This window comes from Pituophis catenifer, unplaced genomic scaffold (assembly GCF_029215685.1).
Source record: "Pituophis catenifer annectens isolate HBS135680 unplaced genomic scaffold, rPitCat1.0.hap2 SCAF_11, whole genome shotgun sequence".
In the NCBI taxonomy this organism is placed as follows: Eukaryota; Metazoa; Chordata; class Lepidosauria; order Squamata; family Colubridae; genus Pituophis; species Pituophis catenifer.
The window spans coordinates 16,711,657-16,733,053 of NW_027256891.1; the positions used below are offsets into that span (position 1 = coordinate 16,711,657).

The following is a 21,397-nucleotide window of genomic DNA, read 5'->3' on the forward strand; positions in this document are numbered from 1 at the left end:
TATAAACACCAAAGGAATTGCAATGAGTACGCCATTGAGTGGAGGGAGGGACGGATGGATGGAGGGATAAATGGATGGATGGATAAAGGGATGGATGGATGGATAGATAAAGGGGTGGATGGATGGAGGGATAAATGGATGGATGGATAAAGGGATGGATGGATGATTTGTATGGGAGAAAGAGCAGAACACGCTAAATACTAGATTAGCCCAGACAAGATCTAAAATACTGAACATCAAAAGGCAGGATAGATTTAAGGGATCTTGCCTGGTATCAGTTGGACCAATTAGACCTAGAAGATAGCTCCACATCTGGTGACTCAGTCCCAAGAAGTGCCTTTTCCTGCCTGAACAGTCTTGGCCTCAGGCCAATCTGTGTAGGCCAAGGTCCTTTTAATCATGGGTGAGGAAAAGACATCCTTTGGGAGGGTTGCATTCCTTCAAGAGTCAATGTCCCTCAACATCATTGATGAGCAGAGTCATTCCAGAGAACCTTCCTTCTAGAACATTCATTCTCAAGCACACACACACACACACACACACCTTTCTCCACCTTCCCCACCTTCCAGGTTCTCACTTCCCCTTTTCTGCCTCACATGGGCAGAAATTCAGTTTGGCCAAAGGCCTCCTCAGATGTTGACTTCAGGGTTTTTCTTTTCTATACTTCTATACTACAGTAATGGTCAAAATTGTGGAAACGTTTTGGGAAATGTGTATTTTGAAGTTTGATGCCCAATAACACCACTTTTTTTTTTTTTTTTTTTGAGTTTCAAGATAATCCTATTCCACGGCTGGAATGGCCTGGGAATAGCCCAGACCTTCTTAACCCAATTGAAAATCTATGGAGCCAACTAAAGAAACTTGTTAGTCAGAAGCGACCCAGCAATAAAACTAAGTTAATAGAAGCCATCCTTCAATCTTGGTTTCTCATTAGAACAGCTGCAGAACTAAAAGACTTGGTTCACTCATTGGGAAGACGTTGTAAGGCCGTCATTTCTGCTAAAGGTTACCCAACGAAGTATTAACTGACATGGTGATCATTTTTGTATATCTCGATTTTTTCTAACATAACATTGGCATCCTTCAGTCTCAAGAGACTATGGTATCGTGCTCTGGAAAGAGGTCCTAAAACAGCATCTAGTTTTTTCTAGGGTGATAATTTTTGTATACCTCGTTTTTTCTATGTGTTTCACTTTTCTTCTTTATACTGTAACTGCTATTCTAATAGCAAATCCTTCCTAAAAGTTATTGCATTATGTTCTTGATTAAATTATCTTTCCATTGATATATAATTTTAGGGTACTACTCCCCCAAAAAAGTGGTGTTATTAGCTAGTTTTAGAAAATGCATTTTCCCAAAAAGGTTTCCACAATTTGGGCCACTACTGTATATTATCCTACAGGATCCTTTTGTAGAGAGGACTTCACAGAACATCTGGGAGAACCAAAGAGCCATCCTTTGTTCTTCTTTCTTGAACATCCACACGCAAACACTACCCCCTCCCCCAAAAATATTATTTTTAAAAACATCAAACTCTTGATGATATAAGTCCTCACTGGGGTCACTTCTGCTCCTTTCTTTGATTCCCCTGGACCAAATCAAGTCTCCCCAGGAGAAAAGGTCTTTTCAGAAACTCAACTAAAAGCCAACACGCAGTTAGAGCTAAATATTTTTTCCCTTTGCCTTCACAGAAGAGTTTGGGGAGGAAAAGTGCACCTTTGATCCCCTTTCATCTGCCTTGCTTTTGATCAGGAAGTAAAAGGAATGTACCACTTTCACTGGCGTTTCATAGGCCACGACCCCTGGATCTATGAAACTGATGTTTCCCCCAAATGCAAGATTAACCTTGCGGAAGGGGTCTGAAAGCGGAAGGTGAAATGGGATGAAAAGGCATTCAGCTGGAGAACGGAGACACCGAGAGGTTTGAGGAGCAAATGGGCCATTCTTTAGAAGGAAGGAAACAAGGTGGAAATTGTTATTTTAACAGATTAACAGAGTTTGGAAGGAACCTTGTAGGTCATCTAGTCCAAACGCCCACCCATGCAGGAGACCCTACACCATTTCTGACAGATGGCAGTCCAGTCTCTTCTTGAAAGCCTCCAATGATGAAGCTCCCACAACTTTTGAACGCAACTTCTGTTCCATTGGTTGATTGTTCTCACTGTCAGAAAATTTCTCCTTATTTCTAGGTTGAAGTTCTCCTTGGTCAGTTTCCATCCATTATTCCTTGTTTGGCCTTCGAGTGCCTTGTTGTGTTCTTGCTTTGCTGCAACTCAGCTTAAACTAAAACCAAGTGCCCCCATCTCCGTGTGCAGCTGTTCCTACATGATGAGGACCCAACAGAGTTGTGGCTTGGAGCATCTTCCAGAAAAGTATTCTCAAGATATCCAGGACAAGTCCCAAATATCCAGGATTGGCATTGATCACAATGGATGGATTCAAATCACTGGTCATTTGAGCTTCCTAGTATTCTGAGATTAATCCCTAACTCTTCTTACAAAGCCATTTAAACCAGTGGTCACCAACTGGTGGTCCATGGACCACTGGTGGTCCGCTAGAAAATTTTGGTGGTCCGCAGAAAAATTATTTGCATTTTTTATATTGCACTAAATCAGGGGTCCTCAAACTACGGCCCCTGGGCTGGATACGTGCAATGAATATTTGTGTTGCTGCAGAGAGTCTCCCCCTTCGGGGTCTTGTTGTGGGGTAGAAATTTTGAATTGGGGTCTGCTTCAGCCTCCTGGTGTGGGGCTTTGGGCAAAGGCTGGAGGGAAGTGGCACTGATGGCAAAGAGCCGGAGGGCCTTGTTCCAGTGGGACTGTATCATGGCCTGGAACTGCTGACCATCTCAGCCCACTGAGCCTCCAGGCGCCGGTACCTGGCCTTGCACTCTTGCAGGTCTTCCCTCTGCTTGGAAAGCCTATGCCCGTAGTCCTCAGTGAGGTGCTTCTGCTGAGCCTCCTTCTCGGCCAGATCCAAATTGAACTGAGCCACCTGTTTTGCCAACTCTTTCTCGTGGTGGCTGCTTAGCTCCAACCACTGCTTCCTGTTGGGGCCCTAAGGAGCCCGGGCGGGCAGGCGAGGAGTGGCTGGGAGGGGTGTGGCGAGTAGCCAGCGAGATGCCCCTTGACGTGAGTCCCATTAAGTTGATCACACCCACCCAGTCACATGACCACCTAGCCATGCCCACCCAGCCGGTCATTAGGCAGATTATATTAGTGGTCCACGGGATTTAAAATTATGAAGTTAATGGTCCCTGAGATCCGAATGGTTGGTGTTCCCTGATTTAAACCATCCTGATTCTGTCAGGCCCAGCCTAAAAATGCTATAGAACAATCTTGCCAAAGATCAGTTCTTTAAAGGCTCACACCAACAGACACAATCTTGCCAGACTAAAGCTATACTAAAGGCAAAGCTTTCCCTGTCCAGTCGTGTCTGCCCCTAGGGTGCAGTGCTCACCTCTGTTTCTTGGCTGAGGAAGCCTGCATTGTCTGAAGACATTTTCCAGGGTCATGTGGCCAGCATGCCTATATGCCAATGGCACATGGAACATTGTTACCTTCCCTCCAATGTGGTACCTATTAATTTACTCGCATTTGCATGCTTTGGAACTGCTAAGTAGCAAGCAGCAGCTCCCATTGCAAGGAGCTCAGTTCTCAAACTCAGGCTGTCAGCTTTCCAGCTGACAACATCAGGGTCTTTAACCACTGAGCCATCCCCTCTATACTAGTATACTTAAAGCTATACTACTCTTACCCTAATAGATATAACTGGAAGACTCTAGGACAGGGTTGGTGAACCTTTTCAGCACCAAGTGCTGAAACAGGAGCACATGCATGCCAGCCACCTGGTCTTCCAGGTTTCTGATGTGCATGCGTGCGCGAAGATCAGCTGGCTGGTGCACATGCACACTCCGGAAACCAGAAGAGCAGCCACCCAGTGCACATGCATGCTCCAGGAAAAAGATCTTCCAGTTTTCAGAACATGCATGTGCACCATCCAGCTGATCTTCGCACACACATGCATGCCAGAAACCAGAAGACCAGATGGCCGGTGTACATGTGTGCGCCAGAAACCGGAAAATCATCTTCCTGGTGCGTGTATGTGCACTGCGCAGGTGCTCTTCTGGTTTCCGGTGCTCCCATGGGCGTGAAGTCAGCTGGCTGGCACACTGGAACCTGGAAGAGCAACGGGCGATAGCTTGCATGCCCGGAGAGATGGCTTTGTGTGCCACTTCCGGCACGCATGCCATAGGTTCGCCATCACAGCTCTAGGGAATGGCTCTCCTTACTCTTCTCCTGTTGTGGCTCTGTTGCCTGAGCCTGGGCTATCAACAGATGCAGACTCTGAGAGTGAGGGAGAGGAGTTGGCAAGGCCTCCCTCTCCAGGACCCTCCTCTCTGGCAATGCTTCTGGAGGACACCGAAGGCTAAAAGATAGGCTCAGAGCCAAGCACGTCCCCGCAGCCAAAGGTGGACAGCGATGAAGAAGATAAGTGCTGGCTGGACCCTCGCCAGAGGCGCAGGGAGAAGCATGCGCAGCAGAGGGGAAGGCATGCCAGAGATTAGCTGAGTCACTGGACCACACCCCACAGGGTATAAATATGGGTGTGGTGGCCAGCTCAGTTTGTGACGAGCAAAAACTGGAAATAATCCATGATCTCTGCGTTACTGGACTTTGCCTGCTTTATCGGACTGCATTTGGATTAATCCTTGTATTATTGAAACTCTGCCTGTTTTATCGGAATGCTTGCAGTCTAATCTTTGTTTTGTGTGAGTAAAGTCTGAATTGGCAGCTAGCCACTGGGTTGCTACCAGCTTTATCTTCAAAGAGTTTTGTCGTGTGGCTTATTAACTCCGGGCCGTCTGTGGGGGTGCGTGTGTGGTACGGGGACAGAACATCTCCTCTGTCTCCTTTCCAGCCCTGGACTGTGCTGCAGGGGTGGTATTCACTTACTTTCGCTACCAGTTCACAAATGTGAGCGTGCGTGAGTGCGTGCTTGCTTCGCTCTCATGTGCCACCTCCGTGCGTGTGCAGGGCCTTCCGTGCAGTTCACAAGTGTGAGTGTGTGCATGTATGCACGTACCTCCGTGTATGCGCAGTATGTCAAAAATGTGGATAAATGGGATGTGATTACATCCAGGCGGGTGGACGGAGCTTCCCGCATCCGCCGCTACTGATTTTCCCGAACCGGATAGAACCGGCTGAATACCACCACTGCTGTGCTGCCTCTTGTCTTGCCCCTTTCTGGGAATGAGCTCCCTCCTTCCTGGGAAACTGCCACTTCTCTTTTGTCGATCGGACACTACTTCTCCCTTTCATAGACAGAATCATCAGCGATTCCTTGTCTCCAGGTGTTTTCTGAGTCTACTACAGCTCCTCGAATTGCCAGAAGCTTAGACGTTTCGAGAGTTGTTACTTCCCAAACTCCTCTGGAGATGGAGAAGGCCATTGTTCGATGAACGTCATCCAGGGCATCTAAACATTCGGAGTAACATTTCAGAAGGCAGAAAACTGCTTGATTTAACCAAGCTAGTTTAAATGAAATGGCCTTTGGCAAGAACAGCGCAACTTTTCAACGAAATTGAGTTCTCTGAATATGGAACCAGCAGGTTGAACACAGCAGGGCTCCCCTGTGCATTTCTATCAAGCATGTTACTGCAATGGCACATGGTCATCTTCTAGTCAATAGGCTCCAGGGGACAATATATTCTTCGGTGAACTTTAAATGCTATGCCTCTTCCTGACACTTCGGGCTGGGGGCTGCTGATGGTTTTTCATTAATTTAGCTTTACAGCCTCCGCTCTGGCCAGCTCAGGCCACACACTGCGGCCTTTTAGTGGCTGAGAAGTGGGTGGCCGACGGGTGGGTGGAGGGGAACGAGATCAATCTGCCTTCCACAATGAGTTGTGTTTGAAAATAAAATTGCTGCAAACAAAGATCAAATCCTTTCCCCAGCAGAGAGATCAGCAGAGAAGGCATTTGCAGAAGAAAGGGTTGGATAGTGCTGGTTCAATCGATGGGGTATTTTTTCCCAAGGCAGCAACATCAGCAGAAGTGGAAGGGGAGATCGTTAGCTGGAATCCATATTGCATGCCTGTTCTCGGCATCCCAAGTCCACCCAGAATCCTGAACCTGGAGATGGAATACTGCCAATGTGATGAGGAAGAGGAAGAGGAAGAAGAAAAAGAGGAGGAGGAGGAGGAGGAGGAGGAGGAGGAGGAGGAGGAGGAGGAGGAGGAGGAGGAGGAGGAGGAGGAGGAAGGGAATAGAGAAGAAAAAGGACAAAGAGAAGGAGGAGGAGGAAGAAGAAGAAGAAGAAGAAGAAGGAGGAGGAGGAGGAGGAGGAGGAGGAGGAGGAGGAGGAGGAGGAGGAGGAGGAGGAGAAGAAGAAGAAGAAGAAGAAGAAGAAGAAGAAGAAGAAGAAGAAGAAGAAGAAGAAGAAGAAGAAGAAGAAGAAGAAGAAGAAGAAGAAGAAGAAGAAGAAGAAGAAGAAGAAGAAGAAGAAGAAGAAATCCATTCAATCATGTCCGACCCTTGATAATTCTCTGGGCCTGGTCTCTCCAAATCTTCTAACATTGCACTATTTCTTTGAATTGTTCTATACTCTGGGCTGGAGAGGAATTGTATGAGAGAATGAGGGTGGTATGCAGGTAGATGACAAAGGAGGTGGATTCCCCCTGAGAAATAAAGCTGAACTGCATATTGAGTCGGTTTTCCGCCGTCCTAAATCATGATCTCTATTTCCATTATTAAAAAGAAAAAAAAAAGAACTGGCATCTTGTTCAAGGAACCACTTCTTAATTTAGTAACTGAACATCAATAAGCCATTAAGAAGAAACTAATTGCTGTGGCTTCTCCCTGAGCCTCGCCTTGGTAAACAAAGCACTGAGATAATTCACTATTAATTGTTCTGCATTTGGAAGCAAGTAAGGCAGGATATTTCTGCCTTGCTTTTCTGATGCACTGAGTGAAATCTCCGTGATTAGGAGGTTCTTCTTGATTCAGATAAATCAAGGGGGGGGAGCAATATCTGGTTTTCAGTGAGTGAAGGGTAAGGATTGTGGGGCGCATAGCAAATTCAAGAGGTGGAAAGAAGGCCTTCTTGAGAGCACTAAATAGAAATGTTTGGTATCCTTCAAGATCATAAGCTAAAGGTTCCCCTCGTACATATGTGCTAGTCGTTCCTAACTCTAGGGAGCGGTGCTCATCTCCATTTCTAAGCCGAAGAGCCAGCGCTGTCCAAAGATGTCTCTGTGATCATGTGGCCAGCATGACTCAATGCCAAAAGCGCACAGAACGCTGTTACCTTCCCACCAAGGTCCCTATTTTTTCTACTTGTATTTTTTACGTGCTTTCGAACTGCTAGGTTGGCAGAAGCTGGGACAAGTAACGGGAGCTCACCCCGTTATGGGGCACTAGGGATTCGAACTGCTGAACTGCCAACCTTTCGATCGACAAGCTCAGTGTCTTAGCCACTGAGACACCGCGTCCCTTCAAAGGGTACACACATTTTAAATTCAGTTGGGTTAACAAAATGCAACTGCATTTTATTACCCCTAAATAGGTAAGTATGGCCTAACATTGCATCATACTAAAACCACATGTGGTAAACCACGCACAATCCCAATGAGCTCAGCTTGGTGTGTTGTATGAACACCAACCAAAGACTTTCCAAAAATCACTTGGCCAGAGAAGAACATCGTCATCGTCTTCATTCTCTTCCTCCTCCTTTTCCCCCCCATTGTTTTACACACACACACACACGCACACTTCATCTGATCTCCCACCCACCCCGATCCAGACACAGAGTACCAACACATTCTCGCACGTACCTCCACCTGCTGACAGATCTGTATCAGTTTGGCCATCTGGTTTTCTAGCTCACTATTGCGCTTAACCAAGTTGGTGAGGTTCATCTCCAGAGTTTGCTGCCAGCATCGAAAGAAAAGGGGAGACAAAGGAAACAAAAACAAACAAAGAATAAATATCAACATGTCAAAGATATGGATAAAGCTGTTAGGAAATGGCTATTTGTCTAACTAGTTGGTCAGGCAATATATAAACCAACAATGTATGTTTGCAGTCAGAAAGGTATTATATTGCTTTAAGATTGTATTGCATCATCCTGTATCCTGATTGGCTAAGCTCTATAGCCAATGTACTTAAGGGAAGTCTGGATCATGGCTTGGGTGGATATTACACTATTTTACCTGCTTACTTGATGTAACTCTCTACCTGATCTCTCTGCATGATCACTGTTTGATCATAGCTACATGTTGCTTTCTACTATTATTTGAATGTTTTTATATTGAACTTGTTCCTGTTTTGAAACTCAAGAAGAACTGTTTTATTGTGTATGACTACAACTGGTAAGAAGACTTTGTACTTGAAATATCCCTGGATTCATCTTTTAACTCTCGTCTTATCTGTGTATGACTTAGATTGTTTTTGGACTTTGCTTTACTTTTTTCTAAAAGTAAAAGACTACAACAACTCAGTGTGTTTGTATGTTAACTGTGGTTGTTCACAACACTCCCAGTCGCTTTTCATGCGTTTACTTAAAGGGTACTCTGCTCAATAATCCATAACATTGGTTATGAGTCAAGAATATCCTTAACAAAAGCTAACCAAAGTTTCCTAACCATTTCAAGTGCAGGGCCCTTTGTCAGGCGCAAACAGGCAGGTCCACGTGTGAAGCTTCAAAATTACTGATTTATTGCTCAAGTTGAGCCTATGTACAGGAACCTTCTCAGGTGAACAGTTTGCCCCTGGGTAAAACTACAACGGCATTCAAGAAGGGTTGGACTTTGTCCTCTTGTGACTATGTAGAGATTCTAAACTGATGCCCCACTTGACGCCTCCGCCTGGTTCTGCCAGTGTCTCTCCTACATTAGCAAAACTAGAGTAGTCACTGTTATGGAATCAACATCTTGAATCACTTGTTAAGCAACCCAGCAGCTTTTGTGTACATTTGTGTACATGTCTACTTTAATTAAAAGAAGGACCAAGGGGACATGATAGCAGTGTTCCAATATCTCAGGGGCTGCCCCAAAGAAGAGGGAGTCAAGCTATTCTCCAAAGCACCTGAGGGCAGGACAAGAAGCAATGGGTGGAAACTCATCAAGGAGAGAAGCAACTTAGAACTAAGGAGAAATTTCCTGACAGTTAGAACAATTAATCAGTGGAACAACTTGCCTCCAGAAGTTGTGAATGCTCCAACACTGGAAGTTTTTAAGAGGAGATTGGATAACCATTTGTCTGAAATGGTATAGGGTTTCCTGCCTGAGCAGGGGGTTGGACTAGAAGACCTCCAAGGTCCCTTCCAACTCTGTTATTCTATTCTGTTCTATTTCCCTTACAAGGGTTATCCACCACCATCATTGGCTGAACTACCGTGATATAACAGCATGTTTCCAAATGAGCTCAATTCAGAGCAAACCAGATTCAGAAACCTAAACGTTTCTACATTTTTTTTCCAGACATGAAACTTCATAATTGGTCTGGGAGGAGACTGAGAGACACACACAGGCTCAAGTAAGATATGGTTGAAGACCTAGGAAACCATCGTGGTTTCAAGTCAAGGAAAAGGGAACCAAGAGGTCAAATGCAAGAGTATAAAAATCATTAAAAAAAAATGGAGGAAAAAAACTCAGCGTTGCCTGTTCTGATTGACAATATTCCTTCAAGACGAAGGAAGAGTTTTTTTCTGGCCTACACAAGATTCCCTTAACTGGCTATGCTGGGAATCACTTGGGAATTGCCAGTGCTGGTCTTGCATAAACAAGCTGTAGCCTCCTTGATTGAGAGACCTCAGGGACCAAAAGTGCGATAGAGAGTCTGTGTATCAATGCACACTAAGAAACAGATCTAAAAGGAGGTCATAGCCAAGGGAAAAGAGAGTAGGAGCTGCTGTGGTGTTGAGGGAAGGAGGGAGGAAGAGGGGCTGAAACTAGGAAATAAATAGAGATCTGGCTTGTTTCCAAAACTGGAACAAATCAGACTACGCAACTTTAGCAGAGTCCAGCCTCAAGCAGTTGCTAAGGGTCCCAAAAAATGCAGGGAGGGACCCACCCACCACCCACCCCTCAGCTTTTTAGTTGTACCCTGACTCTCTTCAAGTTGGAGAGGCCAAAATTGGAGGCCTTTTTATCTGCATTTGAAGGATTTGGCAGGGCAAATGAACCCCCCAACCGCAAAATTTTGGAACTCTCCACCAACATGGGCCTTCGTGCTGCTAGCAGAGGGTCCAGGGCTGTGATGGCGAACCTATGTCACATGTGCCACAGGTGGCACACATAGCCATATCAGCGGGCACATGAAAATCAGCTGATTTTCAGGCCTTCTGGGCCCACCAGAAGTAGGGAAACAGGTTGTTTCCTGCCTCCGGAGGGCCTCGGGGTGGTGGTGGAGAAGGCCCATTTTTCTCTCTCACTTGGCTGCAGAGCCTTTCTAGGAATCTGGGGAGGGCAAAAATGGCCTTCCTCACCCCCCCCCAGAGGCCCTCCAGAGGCCAGAAACGGCCAATTCGCCAACTTCCAGTGGGACCGGAAGGCCTGTTTTTTGCTGTCCCCAGCCTCCAGAGCCTCTCTAGGAGTCTAGGGAGGGTGAAAACAGCCTTTCCCACCACCCCGGAGGTCCTCTGGAGGCCAAAAATGGCCCGTTTGCCAACTGTTGGCAAATGCGCCATTTCTGGCCTCAGGAGGCCCTCCAGGGGGGGTGGGGAAGGCTGTTTTCGCCCTCCCCAGACTCCTAGAGAGGCTCTGGAGCCAGGTGAGAGAGAAAAATGGGCCTACCGGGCCATCGCGTGCCAGAAGCAGGGGGAGCAGGGGGGATCGTGCGTGCATGTGCAGGGATGGGGCGCATAGAATTAGGAGTGTGGGCACACCTGCATGTGATCTCCCCCTCCTGGCACATGATGGCAAAAACGGTTAGCCATCACTGGTCTAGGACAATTCGCCGCAGCCAAGTCGCCAAATTGCCATGCCAACTCATCACAGCCAATTCGCCACGGCCACCTTGCTGTGGGATACCTTGCCCCAGGACAAAAGCTACATAATTGCAGGACCACCTCCTACCAGCCTCCCACTGCCCTGTGCGTTCACATAGAGCTGCCCTCCTCCGGGTGCCGTCGGCCAGACAATGTCGGCTGGTGGCCCCCAGGTCGAGGGCGTTCTCTGTGGCCGCACCGACCCTCTGGAATGGGTTACCCACCGGGCTCTGGATGGCTCCCAACCTCCGCACTTTCCACGCTGACCTGAAGACATGGCTCTTTCGGCAAATCCCCTGATCGGCTGTGTGATTTTAAATTGTGGGGATTTTAACTTGGTTTTTGGTTTTAGTATTTTATTATGTTCTTTTATTGTGTAAGCCGCCCCAAGTCCTACGGGAGAAGGGCGGCATATAAACTTTGATAAATAAATAAATAAAATAAAACAAAATAAATATTGAAGAAATGGTGGAATAGGATCCTTAAAGAAAGGGTGCCAAAGGAGGGACAAAACGAAATGCGAAAGACGAACAATAAAAGATTTTTAAACATTATTTAAAATAATTAAATAAAATGGTTGGATTGCCCCACGGCAAGTTAGCTTGCAGAAAGTTGGCTGCAGTGAGTTGACCCGTGGTCAGTTGGCCGGGGTGAGCTGGCTGTAGTCAGTTGGCCATGGCAAATTGGCAGCAGTGAGTTGGCCGCGGCAATTTGGCCATGGCGAGTTGTCCCATTCTAACCTTGGGACGGTAGCCTTTGCAGACTAGACAAAGCTTGGGCCAGCCCTTAAAAGCCAATGGAATGGTCACACCCCTGGCCTAAGGGACTACACAGCCCAAAATATTCATTAAAACAAAACAACTGGGCAAGGAGAAACTGAAAGACTATGGGGATTCTCAGTCATCCAGGTCATGGTTGTCCCAAAACTGCTTTTTCAAAAGGCAATCGGACTTTGTTTTTCCTTGAAGACCAGTGGTGGGTTCCTCCCGGTTCGGTCCGGTTCGGCCGAGCCGGTAGCGGTGACGATATGACGTCACCGAACCGGTTCTCCCCCCCCACCAGCCTCCCACCCCCCCACGTTATTCTTACCTTTTATTTGGCCCCACCCCCAATCTATTGCTGCCTCTTGAGTCCCAGCTGATGACTAGAGGGAAAAAAACTGTTTAAACTCTTGCCGCTGGGCTTCAAAGGGCCGTCCTACAGCTGATCAGTGTTAAAAGCAAACAAATGAGTCGGGTCGTAAGTGCGAGGACTGGTCGTAAGTGCGAGGACCTTCCAGAAATGACTCTGACCAGCTAGCCATGCCCACCTAGTCACATGACCTCCAAGCCACACCCACAAAATAAGCCACGCCCACAGAACCGGTAGTAAAAAAATTTAGAACCCACCCCTGTTGAAGACATCTCGCTTCACATCCAAGAAGCTTCCTCACTTCCAAGAAGATTCCATACCCTTTTGCACTCTGATTCAGGTGACCTTGAGAGTAAAGATAAATCCCCCCAAGTATCCTCAATGGCTCACAGAGAGAGTGCTAACAACAACAACAAAAATTGCATTTTGATGATCCCGTAATCCCTTACACTGGGGTGGAGTCGGGGCAACTGAATGGAGCTGAGTGTTTACTGGCCGGATGCCCTTCCTGTCACCAAGGCGGAGTTTTTCCCCCAGCAGATATATTCTCATTCGCCCAGAGAGAGAAATATCTGCCTCTACCTAGGATCGAACTCACAGTCTCCTGATTGTGAGGCAAGAGCTCCACCTCTATGCCATCGCACCACTCAGTGCTAACAACCAGATGACTGCAAGGAATATAAATCCTTCCATTTCCCAACATTCCGTCAGAACTGAAGAAGCTTCTTAGATGAGAAGCAAAATGTCTTCAAGGAAAAAAAAAAAGCAAAGAAAGTCCAGCTGCCTTTTGAAAAAGCACCTTTGGGAGAGGCTGAAAGGCTTCCTTTCAGCACCCACTGCGATGAAAAAGTTTAAAAGACTAAAACAGAAGAACTCGGAAGCTGCTTAGCCCAAGTCTGTTCCTATGTTTAACCGAAATGATTATATGCACTTCTATTCTTCCAGGAAAGAAAAGGAAAAAAAAAACCAATAATAATAATAGTCTCCCATTTGTTGCAACAGAAATTGCTCGGCGTTCATGCTTTGCTGCATCAGTAAATATTCAAACGACAATTTTATTCCTCTCCTCGCCCCCACAAGCGACTGGAGTGTGGACTTTGCATCTTGGCTTTCTCCATTTAGTGTGTATTAAAGAGGAAAATAAATACAGTTTGTGCTACGGCCAGCTCGCTTTCCATTTTCACTTTGCTCACTTCATTTATTTCCCCTGCGACCTAGCAAAGCTTGGGCTGCCACAAGCCCATTCTTTCCTTCTCTCTCTCTCTCTCTCTTTTTTACTTGATGTATTATTAAAAGGTAAGCGGATATCACAAAGATGCCAGTTGATCCAAAGCAGTGGTGAAATCTAAAATTTGTTACTACCGGTTCTGTGGGTGTGGCTTGGGGGGGGGGTAATGTGACTGGGTGGGAGTGCCCATTTTTTTTTTTTTTTTACTTTTAAAACCATTTTTTCTACAACCTCTTCGGTGAAGAGGTTGTAAAAAAATGCTTTCAAAAGGCTCTGACGATCCCGGCTGAGTTCCCTGATCGGCAGAGCCTTTTTTTTTTCTTTTAAAAGCCTCTGCCGATCAGGCAACTCAACTGGGATTGTCAGAGGCTTTTAAAAGCATTTTTTTTACAACCTCTTCGGCCAAGGAAGTTGTAGAAAAAATGTTTTTAAAAGAAAAAAAAGCCTCTGCCGATCAGGCAACTCAGCTGGGATTGTCAGAGGCTTTTGAAAGCATTTTTTTTACAACCTCTTCGGCCAAGGAGGTTGTAGAAAAAATGTTTTTAAAAGAAAAAAAAAGCCTCTGCCGATCAGGCAACTCAGCTGGGATCGTCAGAGGCTTTTAAAAGCTCAACCTCTTCAGAGGTTGTAGAAAAAATGCTTTTAAAAGCCTCTGACGATCCCAGCTGAGCCGTGTGATCATCACATGTGAAGCGTCACATGTGAGCGAAGCAAGGGCGTACGCACGCGCGCTCACAGTTCTGAGCCAGTAGCAAAGGTAAGTGAAACCCGCTACTGCCCTTAACCACCCAATGTTTTGAATGCAGAGGCACGGAGAAGCCAGATTTCCCACAACCTCACACATGCATCACCATCTGAAAGACACACAAATAGGATCAGGAAATCTGATTGTACAAGTAGGAGGACCTCAACATCTCCATTGGCAGGGGAAGAACAATAGCGTAATTTATCAAACGCAAACCCAGTGCAAACAAATGCCAGGACCCTGTTTGCCAAGATTCGGTCACAAATTTAGATTGCAAGGAAACAGGAAAGATGCTAGTACACAATGGCATCATCATCTCTTTATTGCTCGCTGCAATCAACTCAAATTGTCACCGTCCCTTTTCTCTGCTCAACTCTTTCCTGTCTCCAAGTCCCGTGTAAAATAGTTCCATAAATGAAAGTTGGCTGTAAGTCATGTCCTGACTGCTGATTCTTAAGATGCCTTAGATCAGTGCTTCTCAACTTTGGCCACATCAAGATGGATGGATTTCAACTTCCAGAATTCCCCAGCCAGCTCTGTAAGTTGAAAGTCCATCCATCTTAACGTGACTAAGGTTGAGAAACACTGCCTTAGACCCTCATTCTTCAACAAGGACCAGTCATCTAAGCCTTGCATTTTTTACATGTTTTCGAACTGCTAGGTTGGCAGAAGCTGGGACAAGTAACGGGAGCTCACCCCATTACACAGCGCTAGGGATTCGAACCACTGAACTGCCGACCGTTTGATCAACAACCTGGACTACTGCAATGCTCTCTACATGGGGCTCCCCTTGAGGAGCACCCGGAGGCTCCAGCTGGTCCAGAACGCGACCGCGCGGGTGGTTATGGGAGCAACGTGGTGCTCCCATGTGACCCCCCTCCTGCGCAAGCTGCACTGGCTCCAGGTGGTCTTCCGGGTGCGCTTCAAGGTTTTGGTTACCACCTTTAGAGCGCTCCATGGCATCGGACCGGGGTATTTACGAGACCGCCTTCTGCTACCAATAGCCTCTCACCGACCAGTACGCTCCCATAGAGAGGGGCTTCTCAGGGTGCCATTGGCCAAACAATGTCGACTGGCGGCCCCCAGGGGGAGAGCCTTCTCTGTGGGGGCACCTACCATCTGGAACGAGCTCCCTCCAGAGATACGGAGGATCCCGGACCTCCGCACGTTTCGTCGTGCTCTCAAAACTTTTTTGGTTCAGCAAGCTGGCCTGGCCTAACTCTCCTTTTTAAAATTTTTAATTCATTTGATTTTATAAATTGGGTGTTTTAATCTGTGTTTCGGCCAAAATATTTAATAATTTTAAGGGACTTTTAATATTTGTATTATCTGTATTTTATCTTGGCTGTTCACCGCCCTGAGTCCTCCGGGAGTAGGGCGGTATAGAAATTTGATTAATAAATAATAATAAAAAATAAACAAGCTCAGTGTCTTAGCCATTGAGCCATCACATCCCCTTTTATATAGACATTTTATATATTTTATATAAAATATAAATTTTATATAGATATTGAAGTTTTATGTTTAATATTTAAAAAAGAATTTAAAAAATATATTAAAAAATTAATGAATGAATGAACTTCCCCTATCTTGATAGTACAGCCTTGATAGTACAGTGGTCTAACCACCCTGTTATTAACACAGCTGCCTGCAATTACTGCTGGTTCGAATCTTTCCAAGGCTCAAGGTCGACTCAGCCTTCCATCCTTTCTAAGGTAGGTGAAATGAGGACCCAGTTTGTGGGGGCAATAAGCTGACTTTGTATAAATATACAAAAGGATGAAGGCTATTGCTTAACGCATTGTAAGCCGCCCTGAGTCTCCGCAGAAGGGCGGCATATAAATCAAATTAAAAAAAAAAAACTTCACTGAACAGGATCTAAGCAAACCAATGCAAATCAGCCAATTCCTAGACTTCGCTATCATGTTTACTTCCAATTCGGTGCTATTAAGGCCATAATTTGGCTAAAAACAGAGAGTGTTTCATTCGCTAATTATCTCCCATTTGCCAGCTTGGCAGCTCAAAAATTTCAAGCTTGGAAGTGGGGCAGATTCTCCTTAATGCAGCTAATGAAGGAAAATTAGCGAGGAGATTTCTCTCGCAAGCGAGTTGCCAGACGTGCAGAAATGTGCAAGATTGCTCTGCAAGGAACCGGCTTTTCTTCCCAGACAGCTTAATACATGTTTCGGTTTTGTAAAGGAGTCTTTTATGCAAAAGATCAATTCATGTGTGTGTCAATGAAAAATAAATCTCCCGCCATGGACCAGAGGTGCCGATGTGTTTTACACAAGTCATCAACTCTGATTTCTGTTGTGGGAATCTCAAACGGCTCTTTTTTTTTCTGGTTCAAGGGAGAATCTGTGGTCGTAATTGAATTACATCCTTGTTGTTGTTAGTTGCAAAGTCGTGTCCGATCCATCGTGACCCCATGGACAACGTTCCTCCAGGCCTTCCTGTCCTCTACCATTCTCTGGAGTCCATTTAAACTCACTCCAACTGCTTCAGTGACTCCATCCAGCCACCTCATTCTCTATCATCCCCTTCTTCTTTTGCCCTCAATCGTTCCCAGCATTAGGCTCTTCTCTAGTGAGTCCTTCCTTTCTCTAGATCTGGACAAATGGGATGCGATATGGAACAGGAGTATGAAACTTACTTTGGCAACCCCCTACAAGGAAAATATTTATAAAATGGTCTATCGTTGGCATATCCCCCCAACAAGAATTGCAAAAATGTTCCTGGGAGCTTCTCCGGCATGTTGGAAGTGAGGGAACAGTAATGGGACATACTACCACCAATGGTGGACCTGCCCTAAAGCAGGCAAATATTGGTCCAAGGTCCGGAACTGGATTTAATAAACAATTAAATAGACTTCCAGAATTCATGCACACTGGTTAGGGAATTCTGGGAGTTGAAGTGCCTTGGCTGGGGCATTCTGGGAGTTGAAGTCCATACATCTTCAAACTGTGAAGGTTCAGAAACACTGCTCTGAGCGATACATAAGAGAGAGAAACATTAAAGAATTATGACACTGAAAAATAATAATGCTGGTGTTAATGGTTATTATTCATTGCGGTTTGTATTTATTAAACTCCAGGAAAACTGGAGGAAGCGAGATTTCTAGGGAAGGCATGGCAAATTGAAAATGTCTCAGAATGAACAGCCATGGGAAAGACCAAAGAACCAGTGAATAAACCAGTTTTCCAGAACCTTTCTGGATAAGGAGAGGACAGGAGATTGCCCAATATTGCTCCAGACAGCTGCTCCTCATCGGGAGACAAAGGGATTAGCCACTTTGCTTGAAACTGGGTGGAGCCTTTTAAAAGGGATTATTTTGCAAATCTCCCTTTTCGAAATTGCCTATTAACCATCTTAAAACTATTAGAGACCTTTGGTATGACAAGTTTGAAAAATTGTCAGGCGAGTTTATCTCTGAATAAAAGGGGAAAAAATCATTACAAGCTTAAGAAAGGATTTGACATAAACAACAAAAACCCTAAATAATGTTTTGATCTAGGAAAATTACAGATGGTTTAAGGGTCCAGTTACATTCGGGAATACTGATTTTTATTATATGATTTTGGAATTAACTATAAAAAAACAGCTTCTCGTGGGAATCAGAGTTATTTTGGCTATCTTGGCTTATAATAAACATCAAGCAACTTTATTATTCTAGAAACTGGACACTAGAGGGGACTAAAGATTCTGTGTAGAAGGAATTCATTCTTTTTCACTAATGTTTTTTTAAGTCTACTTCTATTGGTTTTTACTTACAGTAATCAAAATCCTTAATAGAAAACTTGTATGTCAAAAGTGAAGGAAGCCAGTGTGATGCAGTGGTTAAGGAGCTAGACTGGGAGTAAACAGGTCCAGGTTCTAATTCTCCTTTAGGTATGGAAACCAGCTGGAGGAGTTTAGATCAGTCTGTCTCAGCCCTAAACTGGGAATTTGAAAAACGTTCCAGAGAAAGGCAATGGGACATCACTTCCAAAAATGTTAACAAGAAAGTTGCATGGGTCTATCCATGTGGTTGCCAGGAATCAAGATTGGTTCATAGGGATCAAGCTATTCTCCAAAGCACCAGAGGGCAGGACAGGAAGCAATGGATGGAAACTAATCAAGGAGAGAAGCAACCTAGAAACAAGGAGAAACAAGGAGAAACTTCCTGACAGTGAAAACAATTAATTAGTAGGTGCTCCAACACTGGAGGTTTTAAAGAAGAGATTGGACAACGATTTGTCTGAAATGGTATAGAGCAGGGGTGAAATCCAGCAGGTTCTAACAGGTTCTGAAGAACCGGTAGCGGAAATTTTGAGTAGTTCAGAGAACCGGCAAATACCACCTGTGGCTGGCCCCAGAGTGGGGTGGGAATGGAGATTTTGCAGTATCCTTCCCCCAGAGTGAGGTGGGAATGGAGATTTTGCAATATCCTTCCCTTGCCATGCTCACCAAGCCACGCCCACAGAACCAGTAGGGAAAAAATTTGGATTTCACCCCTGGTATAGAGCAATGTTGGCGAATCTTTTTGGCACCGAGTGCCAAAACGGGAGCGCATGTGCACAAAAGGGGGAGCACCGGAAACCAGAAGAGCAGCACCGGGAAGTTGAGTTTCCAGTTTCCTGCATTGCATGCGCGCCAGTCACCTGGTCTTCCAGTTTTTGGCGCACAACCATGCACAAAGACCAGCTGGCTGGCGTCCATGCACATGCCTGAAACTGGAAGTTCCGGTTCCTGGTGCGCGCATATGAAGACCAACATGTGCACACCGGAACCAGAAGAGCATCGGGCGACAGCTGGCGTGCCCAGAGAGATGGCTCTGTGTGCCATTTCCGGCATGAGTGCCATAGGTTCGCCATCATGGGTATAGGGTTTCCTGCTTGAGTAGGGAGCTGGACTAGAAGACTGCCAAGATTCCTTCCAACTCTGTTATTCTGACTCAAAGGACCATAACAGCTGGAATGCTGGGATCTGCATCAGCACAATGGACAGCAGACTCGGTCAATTTCACAACTGACAATTCACAGACAATTTCTGCAACTTTTACCCAGTACCTATCTCTATTTTACTTTTTATCCAGACGTCCCCTCAGTTCATATCCAAACCGATGGGTTAATTTAAAAAAATAAATAAATAACAAGAAGCTTAACAGAACATCAATAAGGCATCATCTCTATATTACACACTTTCATGAAAGTATTCTGGGATTTGTTTCTAAGCCAAGTCAAAAAAGAGAAAAATCCAAGGATCTTCACGCATCTATAAAATAGTTCAAGGGATGTAAGTCAGTTCACATCGGATTTCACCAGGACTGAATTCCATAAGCAGCTCTCATCAGAACTGTCAATTCTTATTGCTTTGATGCTCATATTATTTTTTTCAGACATTTTCTCTCTTTAAAAAAGAAGAAGAAGAAAGTCCAGATTCTGTCACGATGAGAGTCAACAGTTTTGGTTTTTAAAAAGATCCTGGTTCACTTGATTGCAGATAAAAGCTCAAAAGCATGGTTCCAGTATGCCTGAAGGCAATTTTTTAAAAAAACAAAACAAAAAACCCTAATATCTATTTCTCAAATCTCATTATTTTAGGTAGGGCGTGGGAGTCTGCCTGAAGGGTTTTTTTGAGTGTTCAGGACAGAACATTTGTGAAACATTTTTCCGCATGCTCAAGGGAAGCAAAAAAAGAGGAGAAGAGGATAGCATTTCCCTGTTGCATTAAGAGTTTACGTGGAATGTCAGCAGCATACAAAGAAAAAATATATATATAATGTTTTGTCGTTGGCATTTTCCCCCAGCCAGATTGGCAAAAATGTACCCAAGTAGACCAGCAGAATGCTGGAAGTGTAAAAGGAGGCAAGGAACATATTACCACATGTGGTGGCTATGCCCAGATGCAAGGAAATACTGGTCAAAGATAAGAAATTGGCTAGAGGAAATTACTAAACAACAAATAGATCTAACACCAGAACTATTCTCATTAGCTTTATTAAGGGGAAATTATAAAAAAAAAAACTCAGTATATTGTATTACACATAATAACAGCAGCTAGAATCATCTACGCACAATACTGGAAAAACAATGGTACTCCCTCTGATGAAATGGTGATTAAAAAAAAAGTGTTAGAATGTGCAGAGATGGACAGGCTAACAATGGAAATAAAAGAAAGAGGTGAAACGGAATATTATCTGATTTGGGACGCATGGTATAACTGGTTAGAGAATAGAAGCAAAGAATAAGGATGTAAAAGTAAATTAAGATGTGACAATAAAGGGTAATATATATAGGTATGTAATTGCAATATTGATGCATTGTATAGAATAGATATGTACCCTGTTTCCCCGAAAATAAGACATCCCCTGGTAATAAACCCAATCGGGCTTTTGAGCACATGCGCTAAAATAAGCCTCTCCCTGAAAATATTTAAACACAGAGCTGGAAATCAGGTAAGACGGCAAGAGGAGCCTCATCTTGCTCCATGCCCCCCAAAATAATAAGATCTCCCTGAAAATAAGGCCAAGCACTTATTTCGGGGTTCCAAAAAATATAAGACAGGGTCTTATTTTGGGGAAAACACGGTACACAAAAGGAAAGGAAGAATAATGAAAATAATTTGTGTGTACTTCGGAGATATACTGATACCGGAGCACTGTAAAGATCAAAATTATGATATAAAATGAAGAAAACTGTTTAATAAAAATTATTTTGTTTAAAAAAAAGAGTTTACATGGAAAGTAAAAAAAAAAAAAAACAGGACCTGCTTAGGACCTTAAGTAAAAAAGTAAAGTCTCTAGGATGGGGACATTCATATAGATTTCTGGGCAATGATATTGTATGGGGAAAAAAACACGCCACTGCCGTCTTCCAAGACTGTTCTTAGTTTCCCTGCCAAGATTTCTTTGTCTCCCATCCAAGCCCTAACCATGTCCAATTGTGCTTATTTTTGGAGATCAACCAAGCTTTGTTAGGTGTTGCTGTCTACTGCAGATGTACTGGTCTAAGCATTATTGCCAAGAACATCCATAGATTGTTGAGATGTTTCCAGGCTCAGTTTGAACTTTTACAGAGCATAAAAATAGTTTGGAAAATATGGATGTATAGGAGATGACCAGGCTGAGACTAAAGGAGGGGTTAAATATGTCATCAGTCTCGAGTCCCTATGTTTCCACAAGAGATCTAAATCCAGTCCTCCTTGAATTCCATTGTTTCTTATCTCTCGCCAATGTGCTTTGACTGTTAGTAGTTCAGATTCTTGGAGAGAGCTTAAGCTTGCAGTAAACTTATATATTCATTTGAACTGCCAGGCCTCCTGAT

At 44.6% G+C, this 21,397-nt stretch overlaps 1 protein-coding gene across 2 annotated transcripts in view; it reads right to left on the bottom strand.

Moving 5' to 3' along the window:
* The window catches only part of MID2 (midline 2), a 151,677-nt gene that overhangs the window by 57,005 nt on the left and 73,275 nt on the right, over positions 1–21,397 (bottom strand). For both annotated transcript variants that reach the window (XM_070951739.1, XM_070951738.1), the window contains exon 2: positions 7,835–7,930. In XM_070951739.1, the coding sequence (XP_070807840.1) occupies positions 7,835–7,930 (96 nt within the window). The remainder of the gene's footprint in view (positions 1–7,834; positions 7,931–21,397) is intronic.